This window comes from Lytechinus variegatus, chromosome 13 (genome assembly GCF_018143015.1).
Source record: "Lytechinus variegatus isolate NC3 chromosome 13, Lvar_3.0, whole genome shotgun sequence".
In the NCBI taxonomy this organism is placed as follows: domain Eukaryota; kingdom Metazoa; phylum Echinodermata; class Echinoidea; order Temnopleuroida; family Toxopneustidae; genus Lytechinus; species Lytechinus variegatus.
The window spans coordinates 25,973,171-25,990,314 of record NC_054752.1 but is presented as its reverse complement, the minus strand read 5'-3'; the positions used below and the strand labels follow the sequence as shown (position 1 = coordinate 25,990,314).

The following is a 17,144-nucleotide window of genomic DNA, read 5'->3' as shown; positions in this document are numbered from 1 at the left end:
ACTTGTCAGACAAAAATGTTGATAAAACACTCCCCAGGTCCTTGCCGGGATAACTTTTTTCTACTGTGAATGCATTTATAGTGGGTTTATAGGGTGTCACCGTCCTGTGGCAGCACTGGGATAAACTTGAAACCAATGTGAGAGGGGTATAAGTGTTTGAAAATTTTCTTTGCGCATTCTTGTGCTGCTATCCTCAATAATATAAAAACAAAAATTAATAAAATAAATGATTTCCAAAACCATGGGTCACCTTTTCTGGTCCCTCAAAATGCGAAATTTATTAGTCCCACTTGAAAACTTACTTGTATTTCTTCACATAAAATTAAATGCAAGTATTCATAGTGTGCAATGTCCAACCACTTGGCATGATCAATTTACCTCAAATGCTGTATTGCTATAGTGCCCTCTGTTGATCAGTATTTGCCCAAACTTATTATGGTACAACATAAAAAGCCATGAACCCTATTAGACTTTTATTTTTGTATTTTCTTTACATAAAATTCAAGCACTTTTACAGGCATAAATTTCAGTTGAATTCAATATTTTTCAATAATTTTGAATAGAATAGAACAGAACCTCTACACAGGGCGCAACAAACCCGCTTGCCCGGGGCAAGTGAAAATGATGTGCGGGCAAGCATTTCTCAAAGTCAATTGCTCGATCAGGCAAGTGGTTGGAAATGAAACAATTAAATATCAGTAGGTCTACCCTCTAAATTTCCATATATTTTGGATAATCACAACTGTCTCGCATATTATGTCAAACCAGTAAGCAGTGGAAACTGATGTAAAATCAGCGCCAATTACCAATAATTTATCGCCAGGTATGGTTGAAACTACCCCTTATCGACCAACTGATTTTCTAAGCATTGTATCTGCGAAAATATTGATCATTTTTACTAGGCCCGTTTCGGGTACACGTGTACACGCACGGTCAAGTCAGTGCACGTGTACTAAATTCCATCACCGTGTACACGGTAGCATCTGCATAAACAAGCTCACAGCCTCACATTAAATCTTAGTTCTCAGACACTGCACATGTATGTTTTAATTACTAATATGTCAACATATTTCAATTAATCCAGAGTGAGTTCACTTCCAAAATCGCCAATTTAATCCACATTCTTTCTGGAGACTCACGTTTTTGTACCACGAAATGGGTCTGCTCTGGTCTCAAAAGCTCGAAAGCGTTGCTCAATCACACTCAGAGTCAATTTGGGAATCACCAATTGCGATAGCGATCATCGCTACAACTTACGTGTTATACAAAGCCTACAAACAAACGCTCTTCAAATTGGCAACATAATAATGAAAATTAATCGATAACTTCAGTTACACTTATTCTGCAGCGATCTGTGCATGCATGTACGGTACAGTATACAAAATGCGCATCCAACAAGCGTCGGCGCTAGCTAGGGCCCTGCACTGATTTTCTTTTGCATTCTTTATTAATTTAATGCGCTGCTAAGCCGAGTAAACTTTTAATTTGCACCAATTTTTGTGGATTGATACTTCAAACTTCTCAGGTAAGCTTTAAAACCGTGACTTAGGCTATATAGACCCCTTTTTATGACATATTGATGCGGGTCCGTGTCGACATGAAAACAGAACTCGCTCTCACAGTGTTTACAACGTGTACACGACCGAAAAACACGCCGTGTACACGTGCATCAAAAATGGACTTTCAAAACGGGCCTAAGTTTTACCTAGTTTTCGTCTCATTTGTACAGAAAATTGAGCAGTTCAGATTTCCATGTTTCGATCGGCGACTCAGATTCAGTTTGCGTATATATCGGTGAACAACGAATGCGACAATTTTACATTTGCTCATTTGCACCGTTCTTTTGAAACTGACAACCCGCGATACTTTACAGCCAATTCTTGTCGCGGTGGCGAAATATTTTGACTCTTCCAAATCAGTTCTATGATGTCAACATGCTAAATGATCATCTCACTACTTCCACTGCGAGCATCGGCACATTCTTTGACAATTGACGAAGGATATTTGTTCTAAAGCTGTTTCCTATCGGAACGGGGCGGGGATTGGGTCTAGTCAAAACAATTTTGATAAATTTTTACTTTTTCCCCTTTTTATATTGTATGAGCTTTAAATATAAGAGTAGTGCCGTCATAATGAAAAAAATTATGAAACAAATTGGGCAAGAAGTTTTTTCTATCGGGCAAGCAAATTTTTTCATCACTTGCCCGACAGGGCAAAATAATTTTTGTAGAGGCCTGCTCACATGCAATTTTAATGATGCACGTATTAACAGAGGGATACACTCACTTCTTTAAAAAAAAAATCACATATAATACAGGCTTTTTTTCTGTTCTGATAATTTAATCCATTTTCAAATGCAAGACATTCACAGGCTCATTAAACTTTGTTACAACACTGTACACTTAGCTTGACCATGTTTGTAAAGGGCAATATTTTCAATTTCTCTTCCAACCAACGATCAACAAGATAAAAAAAAAACATGTAGGGCAGTGGGGGGGGGGGGGCTAAAGCTGTTCATACCATTTAACCTTTTTAGCTTGTAGGTTAAGATCCTTGTAGTTAACAATCATTTTGATGCAATGTTCCAAATATTATTAGGATTATTAGGAATAACATTTTGTTCAAAACTCCAAACACCTTGATAATTTGGGGTGTCTCAGGGACTTATTCCAGTCATAAAATACTGCATAACTCACAAACAGCTTTGTAAAATACTGTAGACCGATATTTTTTTCCTGGGTGCATGATGTAGCATCAATGTAACTTGCATTGTTGATAATGTCAATTGTGTAATCATAAAGTCAATATCAATGATTTACATATACCATCAAATTTAATTTTTAACTTTCTTTTTATCGATTGGTGATTTCAAGTAATAGATATCAGTGTTGTTTTTTTATTTTTTTGGTTGTACAGTCCAGGGAGGAGGGGTGTTTCACAAGGATTTACGTGTGACTTTAGGGTGTTGCAATATAAGATATTTGCAATCAATTGGCAAATATTCTGTTGGTCAACTATAGCAACTGAGATCACACTCATGCAATGAGTCACATTTAATTCAAATTGCATGCATGTATCACTGCATTGGTCAAATCATGCTCTAACGCAGACCCATGCTACGGCATAATAATCAACAAGATTGTAAATAAATATCATGTGCATTCAAAACATTGAGCATAACTTTAAGTCACATTCAGCTCCTTGTGAAACCCCCCCCCTGGTCACCTCAAACACCTATAAAAGTAAAGAAAGTTTCACTAAGAAAAGTTAAATAGCATTACTGCATTGATAGTTCAGCACCTAGTAAGATTAATGCTATGACTAGCTTCATTTGATTCTGTGCTGGTTTAAAAATCCTGCATACATTTGTAATTCCGAAGCTTCGTTATACCGAAGGTTTGGATATTCTGAAGGTTCATTATTCCGAAGGTTCGTAATTCTGAAGGTTTGATAATCCGGAAACGAAATGAGGTTCGTAATTCCGTAGGTTTGTTAGTCCGAAAACAAAATGAGGTTCGTAATTCCGAAGGTTTGTTAAATCCGAAAATGAAATGAGGTTCGTTAGTCCGAAAACGTAATGATTAACGAACCTTATTTCGTTTTCAGACTGACGAACCTTCGGAACAACAAACCTTATTTTGTTTTCGGATTAACGAACTTGTGGAGCGACGAACCTTACATGTATTTCGTTTTCAGACTTATTAACCTTTGGAACATCGAACCTTATTTTGTTTTCGTATTATTGAACGTTCAGAATGAAGCCATGAATGTTTGGATCAACGAACCCATTTACGTTTTCAGATTAACGAACATTGAGGTAAAGGCAATTTACGTGTTCCGGAATTACGAACCTTCGGAATAAAGAATCTTCGGAATTACGAAGTGTAACCAAAAATCCATGCAGCGCCACAAGGTCAGCAACAATGAAATCTACCATGTCCCAGAAATTTTTTACATTAGCGGTACTTCTTGATACTAGTAATAATAATGATAGCGGTATACGTGTATTTTCCCAGGGTATCCACTTCAGTTCCGAAAAACTGTTCTCCCAACGGGCCCTGCTATTATTATCCCGGCTTTAGCTGGGCTGCCTAGGCGTTCAAGCATTCAAGGAATTAATCCTGCCTGGTACCCATTCACCTCACCTGAGTCGAGTACAGCACAGTGTGGATAAATTTCTTGCTGAAGGAAAACATGTCATGGCTAGGATTTGAACCCATGACCTTCTGTTTAAAAGGCCAGGTTGATCAAACGCAGATCGCATTTGGGAAATTGATCCTGTGTTTGTCTTTTTTTCATTTAAAGTATTCTACAAGGAACACTTTGTGCAGCATGAACATGTAACACTTGTAAAGCACTGACACCTCTATTACTTTCAAAACATATTCAGAACAAACAATGCCACTCACCCATTTATTTTAAATGAAAATAAAGCACATGACACATTTGCACATTATTTGATCAAATACTTTCAGATAGTTGCAAAGATGGGCCTTTTTTGGTCAAGTTTTGGTGAATTTATAAAAATCTTTGAAATATAGATATGGGGGGGGGGGACAGACACTTGAAATTACATACTATTTTTTAGTTACCAGTACCATCTAAATAATTTGAAATTGATAACAATTTATCCTTTGATTTTTCTCAATAATAACTTAAATCTTGTCCTAAAAATGAAACTTTAAAACTCCAAACAAATTTCAGAGGAAAGAAATGACAATAAATAAATCTGAAAAAGTATGTATTTATCATTGGAGCAGTACATAATTCTGAAATTGTACTGTACATGATATTATTTAATACCCCCAGATAACTGCTTGCCGAGAATGAATTACATGGTTATTTTAACAGGCCATGTTGATTCGCAAAGCTCACACCCAAATATGTTTTTTTACTAAATACATGTACCGGTACATCGATTCAAGATTCCTACAATACTGCATTCACTTTGGTTTATAGGCACACAAAAAAATCAATATATCTTTGTTGTTCAGTGTATATTTCACACAATTTTCTGTACAATAGATATAGACATAATATCTTGCAAACAAATATAATGTCCTAAGATTCATATGGTATACGGTATCGCCAAAGGCAGTGATGAAACATGTCTAGGATGATTATGTAACCATCATGTGTAACATCGATGCGTCCGGTGTTTGGTTGGATAAGCTCTAAAGGCAGACTTCCTGCAAATCGATTCTCATCCAAGTTAACAATCTGTATCTTCTGGCTCTTCTCGTCGTGCACCAGAAGGTGACCTCCAGTCGTTATGGCGATGGATCCGGGTTCAGCCATTTTGTCCTTGGAGCGGAGTTCTTTGACGTAAGAGCCAATGCTGCTAAGCTCCTGGATGCGGAAGTTGCGGGCTTCGCTCACGAATATGTGATCATCGGAGCCGATGGCGATGAAATGGGGATGGTTGAATTCTCCCGGGCGGGAACCGTCTTGTCCAAGACGAGTAAGAAGCTTGCCGACCTTGGTGAAGATTAGAAGGCATTGTAAGGTGAGGTCAATTATGTGGATGTTTCCCTGGGAGTTGAGAGCTATACCATGAGGATGGGTAAGCTGGTCATGTCCAAACTGATGGACGGGGTAGCCATCGTAGGTGTAAACAACTACTTGCTTTGAGCTTAGGAACACTGCTGCAATGTGAGCAGAGTCGGAACCTATCAAAGCCGGTTCTTGGAAGTCTACTGGGAATTGACTGAGGTATCTACCGTCTGAGGAGAAGCGCTGGATGCGAGAGTTCTCTACAGTATCCGCTACAAAGATGTCCCCATGAGGGGTTATGGTGAGGTCTGTCGGGTTGAGCAGTTCCCCTACACCACTTCCGCTGCGTCCTATCTGTTCCTTTGCATGAACGGGTATAACCTGTTGAGCGATGACATCACCTGTTGTCTTTAGAAGCACATTGATGTCATAATCCCCTGGTGATGCTGGCAAGAATCGAACATTGTAGGTTGAGACTTCCCTGTCATTGCAAACGCAGCCTACGACCGAGGAATCCACAGGTTTCCCCTCCTGATCTCTTACGAAAATGTTCATCATATCAGGAGTGAGACGGGCCCGTTCCATCTCGCTCTCATCGCGTTTATCCCCAAAAGGAACCCTATACCTGTTCGGAATGTCCAACCCAAACATGCACGGACCACCAACAAAGGAACTCTTGGCCTGTAACCTTACTGGCTGTACTTTGACCTGCAAAGGGCTGCTTTTGATTGGCTGTCCAGAGACTAGAATGTTCAGTTCATGTGTCCCGGCCACTTTTGGTCTGAAGGTAATAGTGTAGGTCCCATTGTCATTATCAAAGAACTCACAAGGGAGCGACCCTCCATCAGGGGTTTGCATGTTAGCAGTAAAGCTGTCCCCTCCTTGCTTACATTCTTTACCCCGCTTATCAATAGCTTTCACTTTAGCAGTGCACTTTGCGCACACCAACGCTGGCCGTGCCACTGCGATTGTTTTTGAAGGATCCGCATTGCCCACATAGATCAATCCCAGATTTTGGACAGCATTTTCGTATTGTTTCATCTCCTTCTTGTCTATTTTACTCAAGTGAAACTTGCTCAGATTTGATGTGGGATGATATCCATTCTCATCCTTGAGGTCGACGTGCCTGGCAGTTTTCAGCTTTCTTCCACGTTTTCTTTTCAGAGTGTCTTTGGCATTCAGCTCCACCTCGCATCCGTTTTGCTTCTCTTCTTCCTTGTTGTTCAAGGGTTTGTTCTCATCACTGCCGCTACCTTCCTCTATCGACCCCAGTGGGTTCAGCTTGAGCTGATGTGTGTGGTTCTTGACTGACTTTCTCTTCTTTGTCAATAGAGGGGGCTTTATGACTTTTCTCTCTTCAGAAAGCTGTTGTAGAAGGGCCTGTTCTCTGCTGTCAAGCATTTCTCTGCATCTACGGAAGAACTCCCTGACCTGAAAATGTTGGAGAACCAAAGAAAAGAGATCTTTAAGGATGAAGATGTCAAGATTATATTCTTTTATTTCATGAAATTGTTAGAAAGTCAACAAATGGATTGTACACTGAGGCACAAAAACACAATAAGGAGGGATTTTTTAAGGGGGTGTCTGGAATATCAATGAAAAATTATGTAAATACATAGGGAAAGCATTTAATGAAAGGACTTGTCAGACTTCCTATAGACAAGTCATGTTTTATCTGACAGTTACCATGCATAGTAACAGTGCTTCTCAGCCAATCAAAATCAAGGAAAGTTGTCTATCTGACAACATGCCGGATGACAAATGTTGATGAAAAGCTTCTCTGTAAATAACCTTTCAGAGTGACACAAATTTAAATAGTTTTGCATGTGTGTGCATGTATATCCTGCCTTGCTTTACTCAGCATGGATAACTCTTGACAAGTTCGAATTAGGAATTTGTTTCAATTTTAACAAGCTTCTTTCCCCTGACCTCTAAGATATCCAGCTGGGCAGAAAAATGAAACTAACGATTATCCCATGCTTGGTTGCCTAGCAACATGACATTTCTGACATTCTGACCTTATGGGCAAAGAGGTAATGATCTTCCCATAACTGGTTTGCCTTTTCAAGGGAAATATGGCATAGTTTACTTGTACCCTTTACATTTTTTTGCATTACATATATTTGAAAAATTCTGAAAAAACTGAGAAAATTTGATTTATGCTGCCAATCATAAATCATAATCCTAACAATCATAAATTGTTTGTGATTCTCATTCTTTCTTAGGTTTACAAATTACTTCAAGAAGATTTTCTTCAAGCTTCATTCAAACAGATATTTAGCCCATTTTCCTTTTCTTTTCATCTTGATGGAAAACCTAATCTCAATTTTGTGGGGTTTTTTTTCTTGCTTCTGAGTGACTAATCTAGAATATTAAGTTGAAAGTGATGTTTAATATTCAACAGTTTCACCATGATTTATTGAGCCCTGTCTATCTCATCGAAAATTTCATTTCAATTGGATTCTTTTCGGAATTGGTAGTTTTCGAGGGATCATATTTCTTCAATTTAAAAGGGAGATAACAAAAGATTGTTGAGAGGGAGAGAGAGAGAGAGGGTGGGGGGGGGGGGTGGCTGGAAAGAAAAGGGGATGAGAATGACAGGCCTGCCAACTACTCCTTTTTAAAAGGAGTTACTCCTTTTTTGGAAATTTTTAATATCCATTATATCATAGGGAAAGAAAATTCTCCTTTTTTTGTCCATATATTATGTACAGTCATCTATGGGAAATATGCTGTGACTCCTATTTTGTAAATGAATCACTCCTATTTTGTATGTTTACAGGTTGGTAGGCCTGGAATGAATGAAGAATATTGAGCTTACTATGTACTAAACGACGGACCTCCTGTCCAATTTTAGAAAAAACATAATTATACATGTATTGATGTACAGTACATGTATGTACATGGCGTGAACATTCAAAATGGAATCCAAAGCATGCTGTCCAAATTGTTGTTTTAATCTAGGTTCTTGCTATTTCAAACCTGTTCGTAGGCCAAACATGAAGTCTTTCCACAACTCTGTCAGTATATCTAGAACAAAGAGTTGGGATTATAACTTAAAGCTAATTTTTAAGATGACAATTAACCCCCCCCCCCCCCCCGACACACACACAAAAAAACCCAAATAATTTTCATATTTTCCCACCCCTAATTTTGCTTTGAACCTCCAATACATATAAAACCTTTTTTTTTTTTTTGAAATCTGCATCGTTTACAACTCTTTGTTTTGAAATCTGGTGGTCGACTGGTTTTGATTTGCAGTTCATGTCACCGTGCTTGTTCATTCATGCATAAAGTATTTAGTAGGCCCAAAGTGTACTTTGAGATGTAGGCACTACAGATACATGTAGGCCTACATTATTTTCCATTCATGTACTGTATGCTGCAAAATAAATATCCACCCACGCATGATTGTGATGAGAGTTGCACCTGTAACTTTAATTCCATTAAAATCCGACAAGCGAGAAAGAATGTCAAGCGGGGTGAATAAAGCAGGTCGTCGTTATATTATGATGATTTTATGAAAACAGAAAACAATTGTGTCATTTCCTGCTCTGGATTAACGGTGTGTATAAAACTGGTATTAAGTTATTAACTAAGATTTATTTATAGATCTGATGATATAACCTGCTGTAGTTCTATTTGGCATCCGGGGGGGGGGGGGGGGGGTCAACATACGAGTAGAATGCGTAAATGCACGTTTTTCCATAAAATAAGCTCCTTATCCTTGACATTGATGATTGACATGCTATTGCATACTGTATCTTTTTATGCAAAACAACTTTAGAGCTACATGTAAGTCAAATAAGTATGCACTGTACGTGAGTTCAATAGCATCTCTATTTTAATAATAGTCTTCCGTTTGCATCAATGTTAAAATCACTAAGGATGTGGACATCCTCCAATTGGCAATGCGGCCAACATGTGTGATGTCACACAAGTTTGTACAACTCCCCAGTTACCAATTACTTTTCTACATATTTCATTCAAGCTGTCACTTTTTCAAGTATCTCCATAGCTATACATGTAGATCTGAGGCCCGTTTCATAAAGAGTTACAATTGTTGTAACTTTGCCATTATGGCAGCTACCATGGTAACATTGATTGTGATTGGCTGCTGAACCCTGTTGCCATGGTAGTTGCTATAATGGCACAGTTACAACAGTTGCAACTCTTTGGCCCGAATTCACAAAGGTGGTTTTGAAAACCCATGGTTTATGCAGATTTCCTGTATAAATTACGCTTAATATTTAGCGCGTATCGGGCGCGTGTTTAAAACAATATCCAATGCTGATGCGCGCTTTTTTCACAGTGTGCCAAATTGACGCCTGTTACCATGGTTAAATACGCAATTTTATTCATGAGTCCACTGTTTGAAGAGTGGATTCATGAATAAAAACAGTGGACTCGTGAATAAAATAGCGTATCTAACCATGGCAACAGGCGTCAATTTGGCACACTGTGACAAAAGCCGTTAGCGTGCATCAGCGTTGGACATTTTCTTAATACGCGCACCCGATACGTGCTAAAGAAGCGTAATTTATACAGGAAATCTACATAAACCATGGATTCAACCGCGGGTTTTCGAAACCACCTTTGTGAATTCAGGCTTTTATGAAATGGGCCTCAGGTGTTTTGGGGGTTTATTTTCATGGGAGGACGTGTAGTGGAGATTGAAGTTGACACAGAATAAGCAAAAATTGATGTTATGGGGTATATTTCCAGTGTTCGAAGGGGAGATTTGTACTTGTGTGACATCACAAATCTTGATCTCATTGCCGATGGGAGGATCTCAATGGCATTTATAGTGATTTCTCCACTCCACTTGTTCTTTTGTATTTTATTATATGAAATTAGGTTTATTCATTTTTTTCCTCCAAGAACTAGAAAAATTGGATTGACAACTGATTTAGTGCATTAGTTATTTATTGCTGCAACTTATTTCATTACAAGGGAGACATATTATTCACACGAGTATTAAATAATGAAAAAATTATGATTTTATGTAATAACGTAAGAAAACGGAAAGTGGAGATGTGACATGATCATCCCACCTAATGAATATTTATGACGACTGTTTTCACAAAATATCGCTAAACTTAAACTTCAATAACTTTATTGTTTGTTATCCGATTTTGATAAATTTTGGCGTTTTACTCAGTGAATTCTACTCTATGTATTAGGATATAAATATTTTCAGCTGGGACCATCCCTTTAATTCATCTGTTTCCAGACTAACTTGTTCCAAAGGTTTCATTCTCTTTTAACTTGGGATTCAAATTATCTTTTGAAAATTAATTTTCATACAAACCTCTGTTTTGACTGAGTCCATACTGTCAATGGGCTTCTCTGAAACTTCCGTAGAAGTAGCAGTAGTACTGGGGGCAGGTGGGTGTGGAGTATCCCCTGTAGGTTTAGGTGATGTGGGTGGGGTGAGGTCGATGCGAGCAGTGCTGATATGTCTCTCGTCTCCTTCCATCTTATTACCTTGCTGTATTTCACGATTCCTGCAAAATAAAGATTTTGAAGTTAAAGATAAATTCCAGTTGTGGGAACGATCTCAAAATGGCTTTTTACAGAATTTAAGATAATGATCACCAAAGTGTCTGTGTGTATGAATAAAAAATATGTGCCAAAGGATTCTGGAAGAAATTGTGTACATGTACTTGCTCAGAAATGAGCAAAATAAGCACAAATTCGGTCACTTCCGTTGGTTCTTTATTCCAGCAATAATAATATACTGTCCCACGTGTGCCTATCTGTGTTGGCGATCTTCAGTTTGATCTTTTTTTTTAGCTAGATATTATGATTTCCCAAAGTTCAGTTTATGTAAATGTACCAGATCTAGATCCATGATGATATATTAATACTTAACCTTGGTTTTAAAGACTTTCTCACAAAATCAGTGTTTTACTGTGCACAACTACCTTCATTTAGCTTTAATTTCTTTATAATGTTTACAGGGTAATGCAGTCTAATTGATTCAGATTTCAGTTATTCTTTCATCAGTTTTAGAGGAGTTCCTCCATGCTAAAGGCTGAAATCCAAAAGCGACTACTGAACTGTATGACTTTGTAATTTTAAGCAAATAATATCCAAACTGTATGATGCCTTGGAAATTTCAAGATATTAATGGTCAAATTAATTTTGGTATTTAATTTACTTTTACATGTAGTTGCAACATGAAATAGGCTAAGATTTGAAATGGTTACATCTGAAGAAAAAGGTCAACATTTGTGATTAATATATTTGGGTATATTGCATTTATGTAAATCTGAGAAAAATGTTGAATTTTTCAATAAAAACAGAAATATAAAATGAAGAAGATGGTGTTGTTTAGCCCACCACCCACACACCAAGGAAGTTTGTATCGAAAACAAATCCATTTCCTACCGGCTTTCAAAGAATAAGGCCTTTGCATATTGATCTAAAATGCGAAGGCTTTAACTCATTACACATTGCTATTGATAGAATAAAACAATATTTTATTAATAGGGTTTAAGACAGTTGTAGTCTGTATCTACCGGTACATGTAAGTGCAGGTAGAGTATAAACAGCCCTTAGATATTAAGTGCAATATGTTCATGTAGCATTGTGGAACTTTAAAGATGCTACATGAACATGACTATGTATTTTTGCTCATCCATAAAATATGTGATTGTCTATATGTCTTTTTTTATCAAAGGATATGTGTAGACTGCATGTGCATAAGATAAATATTTGAAGAGAGATTAAGCTCTTAAATCAATCTTTTGCTTTCATTTCAATTGACTATTGGAGAATCAAAACTAATTTTTCAACATTCATTTCAGCATACAAAATTAAAACATTAAGTATTGAAAAGACTTGGAGACATGTTATTTAGATCTTAATAAACAGAAAACCAATCTTTTGAAAAGGGTGAGAGTCTATCTATAATCCACTTGATCCTCATCATGATGTCATTCACTCTTTTTCTGTTTTGAGATTTTATTTAAAACTAGAAGCGATACCAAAAGCAATTTTTTTGGAGGCGCTACAAAATGGGTTTTACTCCAGCGTTAATACTTGTGAGTTTTTGCAATTCATACATGTACTGCTTCTCTCTAAAGTCTGTAGATTGAAAGTCCCATCTTTTAGATTGTGGTCAGGGGCCAATCCGAAATTGGATTGCAAGTTTCAGTCGAATACAATTAATTTTTAAATGTATGAGATTGAAAACCTCAATCCATCTTTGGATTGGTCCCTGATTGCAATGTATTTCAATCTAGGAATTTAGAAAGTTCAATTTAAAGTCCTCTCTGTTGACAGAAGAGACTGCTAAAACACATTCTATATTATAATTGTGCTAGCTTACATGTAGTTTGAACCCTAATCATCTAGTTACAAGACCACTGTTATCATACCACCGAACCACCACCTCTCCTGTTCATAACAGAGTATTTTTTTACTCTGTGCAGGTTTGTTCTTCAGTGTTCTCATGCACTTTAAAATGAGTCATAACATGCCAAATGATTATAACACTATCACGGTGCCAATTGAGCACAGACGCACATATGTAGGTGAGAACAGTCATAAAGAGCGGTCACATTCTTTAATTGAATACCCAGCATTTCTTCCTCCCAAATACTTTCATTTCCTAACCTGTGTATTATTTGTTTTATAATATTGCTCTTTATCTATGTCTTCTTGAATGGATTTTAATTTTTAAGCTACAATAGGAAGATTAAACAAGTTCTGTTAAAAGATTTCTCTTTGGTTGCTCTATGTACTTTGAAAACAATGGCTTCAGTTTTTTGACAAAACATTTGTAGCCTACATGTATGTTTTGTGCTTGTGCCTTCAAGTTTTAGCAAAATAAAGTTTATCCAAACATTGATTCTTAGTTGGTTTGATCAAACATTCTTAACTCTTTTTAGACAGTTTCACTTTTTCATTTGATGATTAGATTCTATTCTTTTTAAAGAATTTTATACTTGAAAGCAGTAAAATACACTTGCCACATGTTGAAGATTTCATCATGGTAACCCGTCTTTCCGCTCACAAACTTCACCATTATGTCAGTGTAAAATCCACAAGTTTGTTCCAATCGTAAGTTGAGTTTAGAATAACGGCCTTCCCATTCATTCAGTTAAAAGTTGAAATAATGAACTAAAGGGAAGTATTTTGGCTTTTATATACAGGGCGCTTGGCACACAAGGGCTTGTTCATTGGACGATTATAACTATGACTATGTCCTGCTAGTATGATAAATGAACACCAGTGATTGGTACTTCTGGTACCCTGAACTGTCCCCTAGTCTTGTGGATCAGACCTTTTATCAATAAGGTTTAGTATATGTAATTATAAACATGTCCAAGAGTGCTCTAAAAAAATTGCTTCAGCAGTGAGGTAGAAAGCTATTGATTGCGTTGGCAACTTTCTTGGTGCTACTTCTATTGTGTTGTAGATTGTGAAAGTGAACTGCTGCTTCAAAACAATTGATAAGTCACCAAAACGATATTTTTAAATATTTTTTTTTTACTTTAGAATCAATCTGAAATGTATAGATTCTGTTCTTTCCAATGGTATATGACTCTGGTCTAAATTGGTCTACAATAACCCGCCCAAGAGCACATTAGATAATTAGAATTCAATAAATATTCATTCAGAGAAATTAGCCTTTAAAATTATGAACAAGAAAGTGAAAGCCTGAGCTCTCTTTATGTGACCGGAATAAACAGGTTATTGAAAAATCACACACAAAAAAATAATTCAATTGACTATGAGTCCTAAGCTGCAGGTCCAATGTGTGAAAGGATTATTAACAAATAGTGCCTAAATTTAGAATATTTTATGATTCACTTTGAAAATTCAGTTCAATACCTAAATTGATTTTTTTTTTCACTTAGAAGGAAAAGGATGAAGACATATTAAGAAGTCAACAAAACTCATACATTTATCTATAGCATTATCATTACACTGAGCAATTTAACTTGGTCTTGAATTGCAGCACAAAATGCTCCTCTGATTAATCTTGCACATTCTTCATAAATTTATAAAATAAAAAAATTCAGATGAAAGGACTGCAACCAAGTGGATGTGACCTTCAAGATATTTTAAAGAAAAAGGTGCATTTTTTATACAAAATAAATAACACATGGTGATTTAAACAACTAAAAATAACCTGGGAATCTTTGTTATCAAATAAAACTCCAGATTTATGTTTCACATGTACTGTAGTATATCTTCATGCTGAATTTGTATTAGATTTATACATGTAAAAAAAAGACAAAAGTAGCCTTGTTGTGAAGACTATTATTTCAAACTAATTGATTTTTCCCCAAATTCACAACAATGAAATTGCAAATTACAGGCTTCCCCCAATATTTCTTCCCCTGTGTAAATGGTCTTCCTATGTTAGTCTAATTACCTGGTGTCATAACAATTCCAGGAAATAGTTCATTACTAATACTATTCCATGCTATTACTATCATACTATCACCTTTATAATGATATACCATTTGACAAATTTAGTTTCTGATGTATATTCTCTGATCATGACTAGTTTCCATTCTGGACGGGCACTACAAATCTGATATCCATAATTTGTTCACGCATTTAGTGATTTATGACCTGACTCCCCCCATTGCTCTACAATTTGGATTTAACATGGAGTTTAAATTTATGATGACTGATCATGATTATGATGTGAGCTCTACATGTACAAAGAGCACATCCACAATTTGTTTTATCTTTTTAATACTGTAGTTGGTGATTTATAACCTGACCCCCCCCCCACTCCTCCATGATTGTGATACAATTTGGTAGATTTAGTTGGCCAACATGTATTTATTGTTGTTGCATATTTCTACGAATGAATAATAATTGTACATGTATGTTTTATGGTCTCCAGGGATTATAGTAGAGCCTATTGTCTTTTAAATGAAGTCACCCTACTGAAAGAACAGGAATAGATAGATAGATAAATAAATGAATAAATGAATAAATAAATAAATGATCAAATGAGTAGATAAATAAATGAATAAATAGATCTACAAATAAATGAATAAATAGATAGATGAATAAATAAATTGATAAATAATTACATATTGAATAAATGAATGAATGATTTACTTGATTGATTAATCAATTAATACCGTAGATTAAAATCATAAAAACCAATCATTAAAGCTGTTTGTATGATATCCAAAGCACCACCCCTACCCTTTAAATTCATCAAGGGCTGTAGTGAAATGGGGGAATCCCCTTTCCTCTGTATCCTGTTTGTCATTTTCTTCTTAGCAAGGCATTTGTGAGCAGCCTTGGTAATTTGATAAAGTCCTACTGTATACCTTCTTGAATGAGGTTCAGCTTTATGTTTTCTTTAATATGTTAAATATGTAGGTTATATGTGGTCAATAGTGCTGAAACCCAAGTAAAAGAATGAAAATACAATCTTGACGGGATAGACTGTTTCTAAAAGTTTTTCCTTCTCTTTACTTTTAGGCGTACTCAATTTGACTCTGTTTGTTACTGAAGATCCCATAGTCCAGATCCCATAAGTTCCAGCCTTTTAAGAATCATGTTTTATTTGTCCAGGATCAATTTAAACAAAAACAACTCACATATTCTTATTTTCACCATGTCAGCACTCAAATATTCTTGTGACTATGAATAATTGTGAATGATTGTCATGAGAGTGGTGGTTTGCACTATGATATCGCAATTTTCAGTGCACAATTGTTGTAGGTCAAAACAAGGTGAAATCTTCCTCCTCGGTTTAACTTCCTCATCTAAACTGTCAACAGTTGTACACTATTTTTTTTTTTGGCCTGGCTTTACCAGAACCGAGACACACCGTACACTGCAAAAACTCTGGTGTACACTAGCCCGGAATCTATATATGTCCACACCAGAGAAGTATTAAACAACACCAGTTTCATTTTGGTCTAACACCAGATAGGTGTTTATACAACACCAATTAGTATCAAAACAGCATTGGTTTGATTCCAAACTGGTGTTGTTTCAATACTTCTCTGGTGTGGACATATATACAATGTAGATTCTGGGCTGGTGTTAAATCAAAACCAGAGTTTTTGCAGTGTAAGCTTCATTTTTCTGTTGGAATGGCATCAAAATTCAATTTAACCTTAGGTTCAGTAAAAGCATGTACATGTAGATCTACTTTTTTTAATGAAACTGGAATTACAGAGTGTTCCTTATCATCCAGGCATGAATTGTAGTGAAATTCACAAGATCATGGTCAAAAATCATTTAATGTCAAGTACAGCATGTTTGGAGTCACTAGTACGCTTATTAAAAGGGTGCGAATGTTTTGCTCTATTGTATGTTAAAGGTACAGTTGGCATGACTTCAAAGGTCCACTTGTTTATTTATTTTTCATTTTATTTTGTTCTATTTTTTGCCTGGAAGACCAGGATGATATTTTCTCACTTCTCACTAATGCAGCAGTAAAATACAAATATGCAAAAGTGCAGAAGCTTTACTTCTTTGTTCTCAGATTTTCATTCGAAATGCTTAATAGTTTGCTTTAATCGTGGACCTACATGTGAACTTACTCCATTTGATCAATATTTAAAGATGTAATATTCTGAAGAAATTTATGATTTTCACTGTGAGGATAATTATTATTTTTTAATTGATTTTCCTGTTAATGACAATCTCCCTCT

General features: G+C 36.2%; 1 protein-coding gene across 1 annotated transcript; it reads right to left on the bottom strand.

The window, feature by feature from the left end:
• Nucleotides 1-4,297: 4,297 nt before the first annotated feature.
• On the bottom strand, nt 4,298-13,705 carry LOC121426492 (tripartite motif-containing protein 2-like). The gene is made up of 3 exons (XM_041622820.1): nt 13,473-13,705; nt 10,805-11,000; nt 4,298-6,924 (listed from the first exon to the last, which is right to left on the bottom strand). The coding sequence occupies exons 1-3, from the start codon at nt 13,526-13,528 to the stop codon at nt 5,062-5,064; spliced, it is 2,115 nt and encodes a 704-aa protein (XP_041478754.1). The 5' UTR covers nt 13,529-13,705; the 3' UTR covers nt 4,298-5,061.
• Between the last annotated feature and the right edge of the window lie 3,439 nt (nt 13,706-17,144).

Coding starts and splice junctions, on each gene's coding strand:
- LOC121426492 (XM_041622820.1), bottom strand. CDS start 13,528: ATGGTGAAGTTTGTGAGCGGAAAGACGGGTTACCATGATGAAATCTTC. Junction 11,001..13,472: donor GATGAAATCTTCAACATGTG/GCAAGTGTATTT, acceptor TTTATTTTGCAG/GAATCGTGAAATACAGCAAG. Junction 6,925..10,804: donor TGGACTCAGTCAAAACAGAG/GTTTGTATGAAA, acceptor CAACATTTTCAG/GTCAGGGAGTTCTTCCGTAG.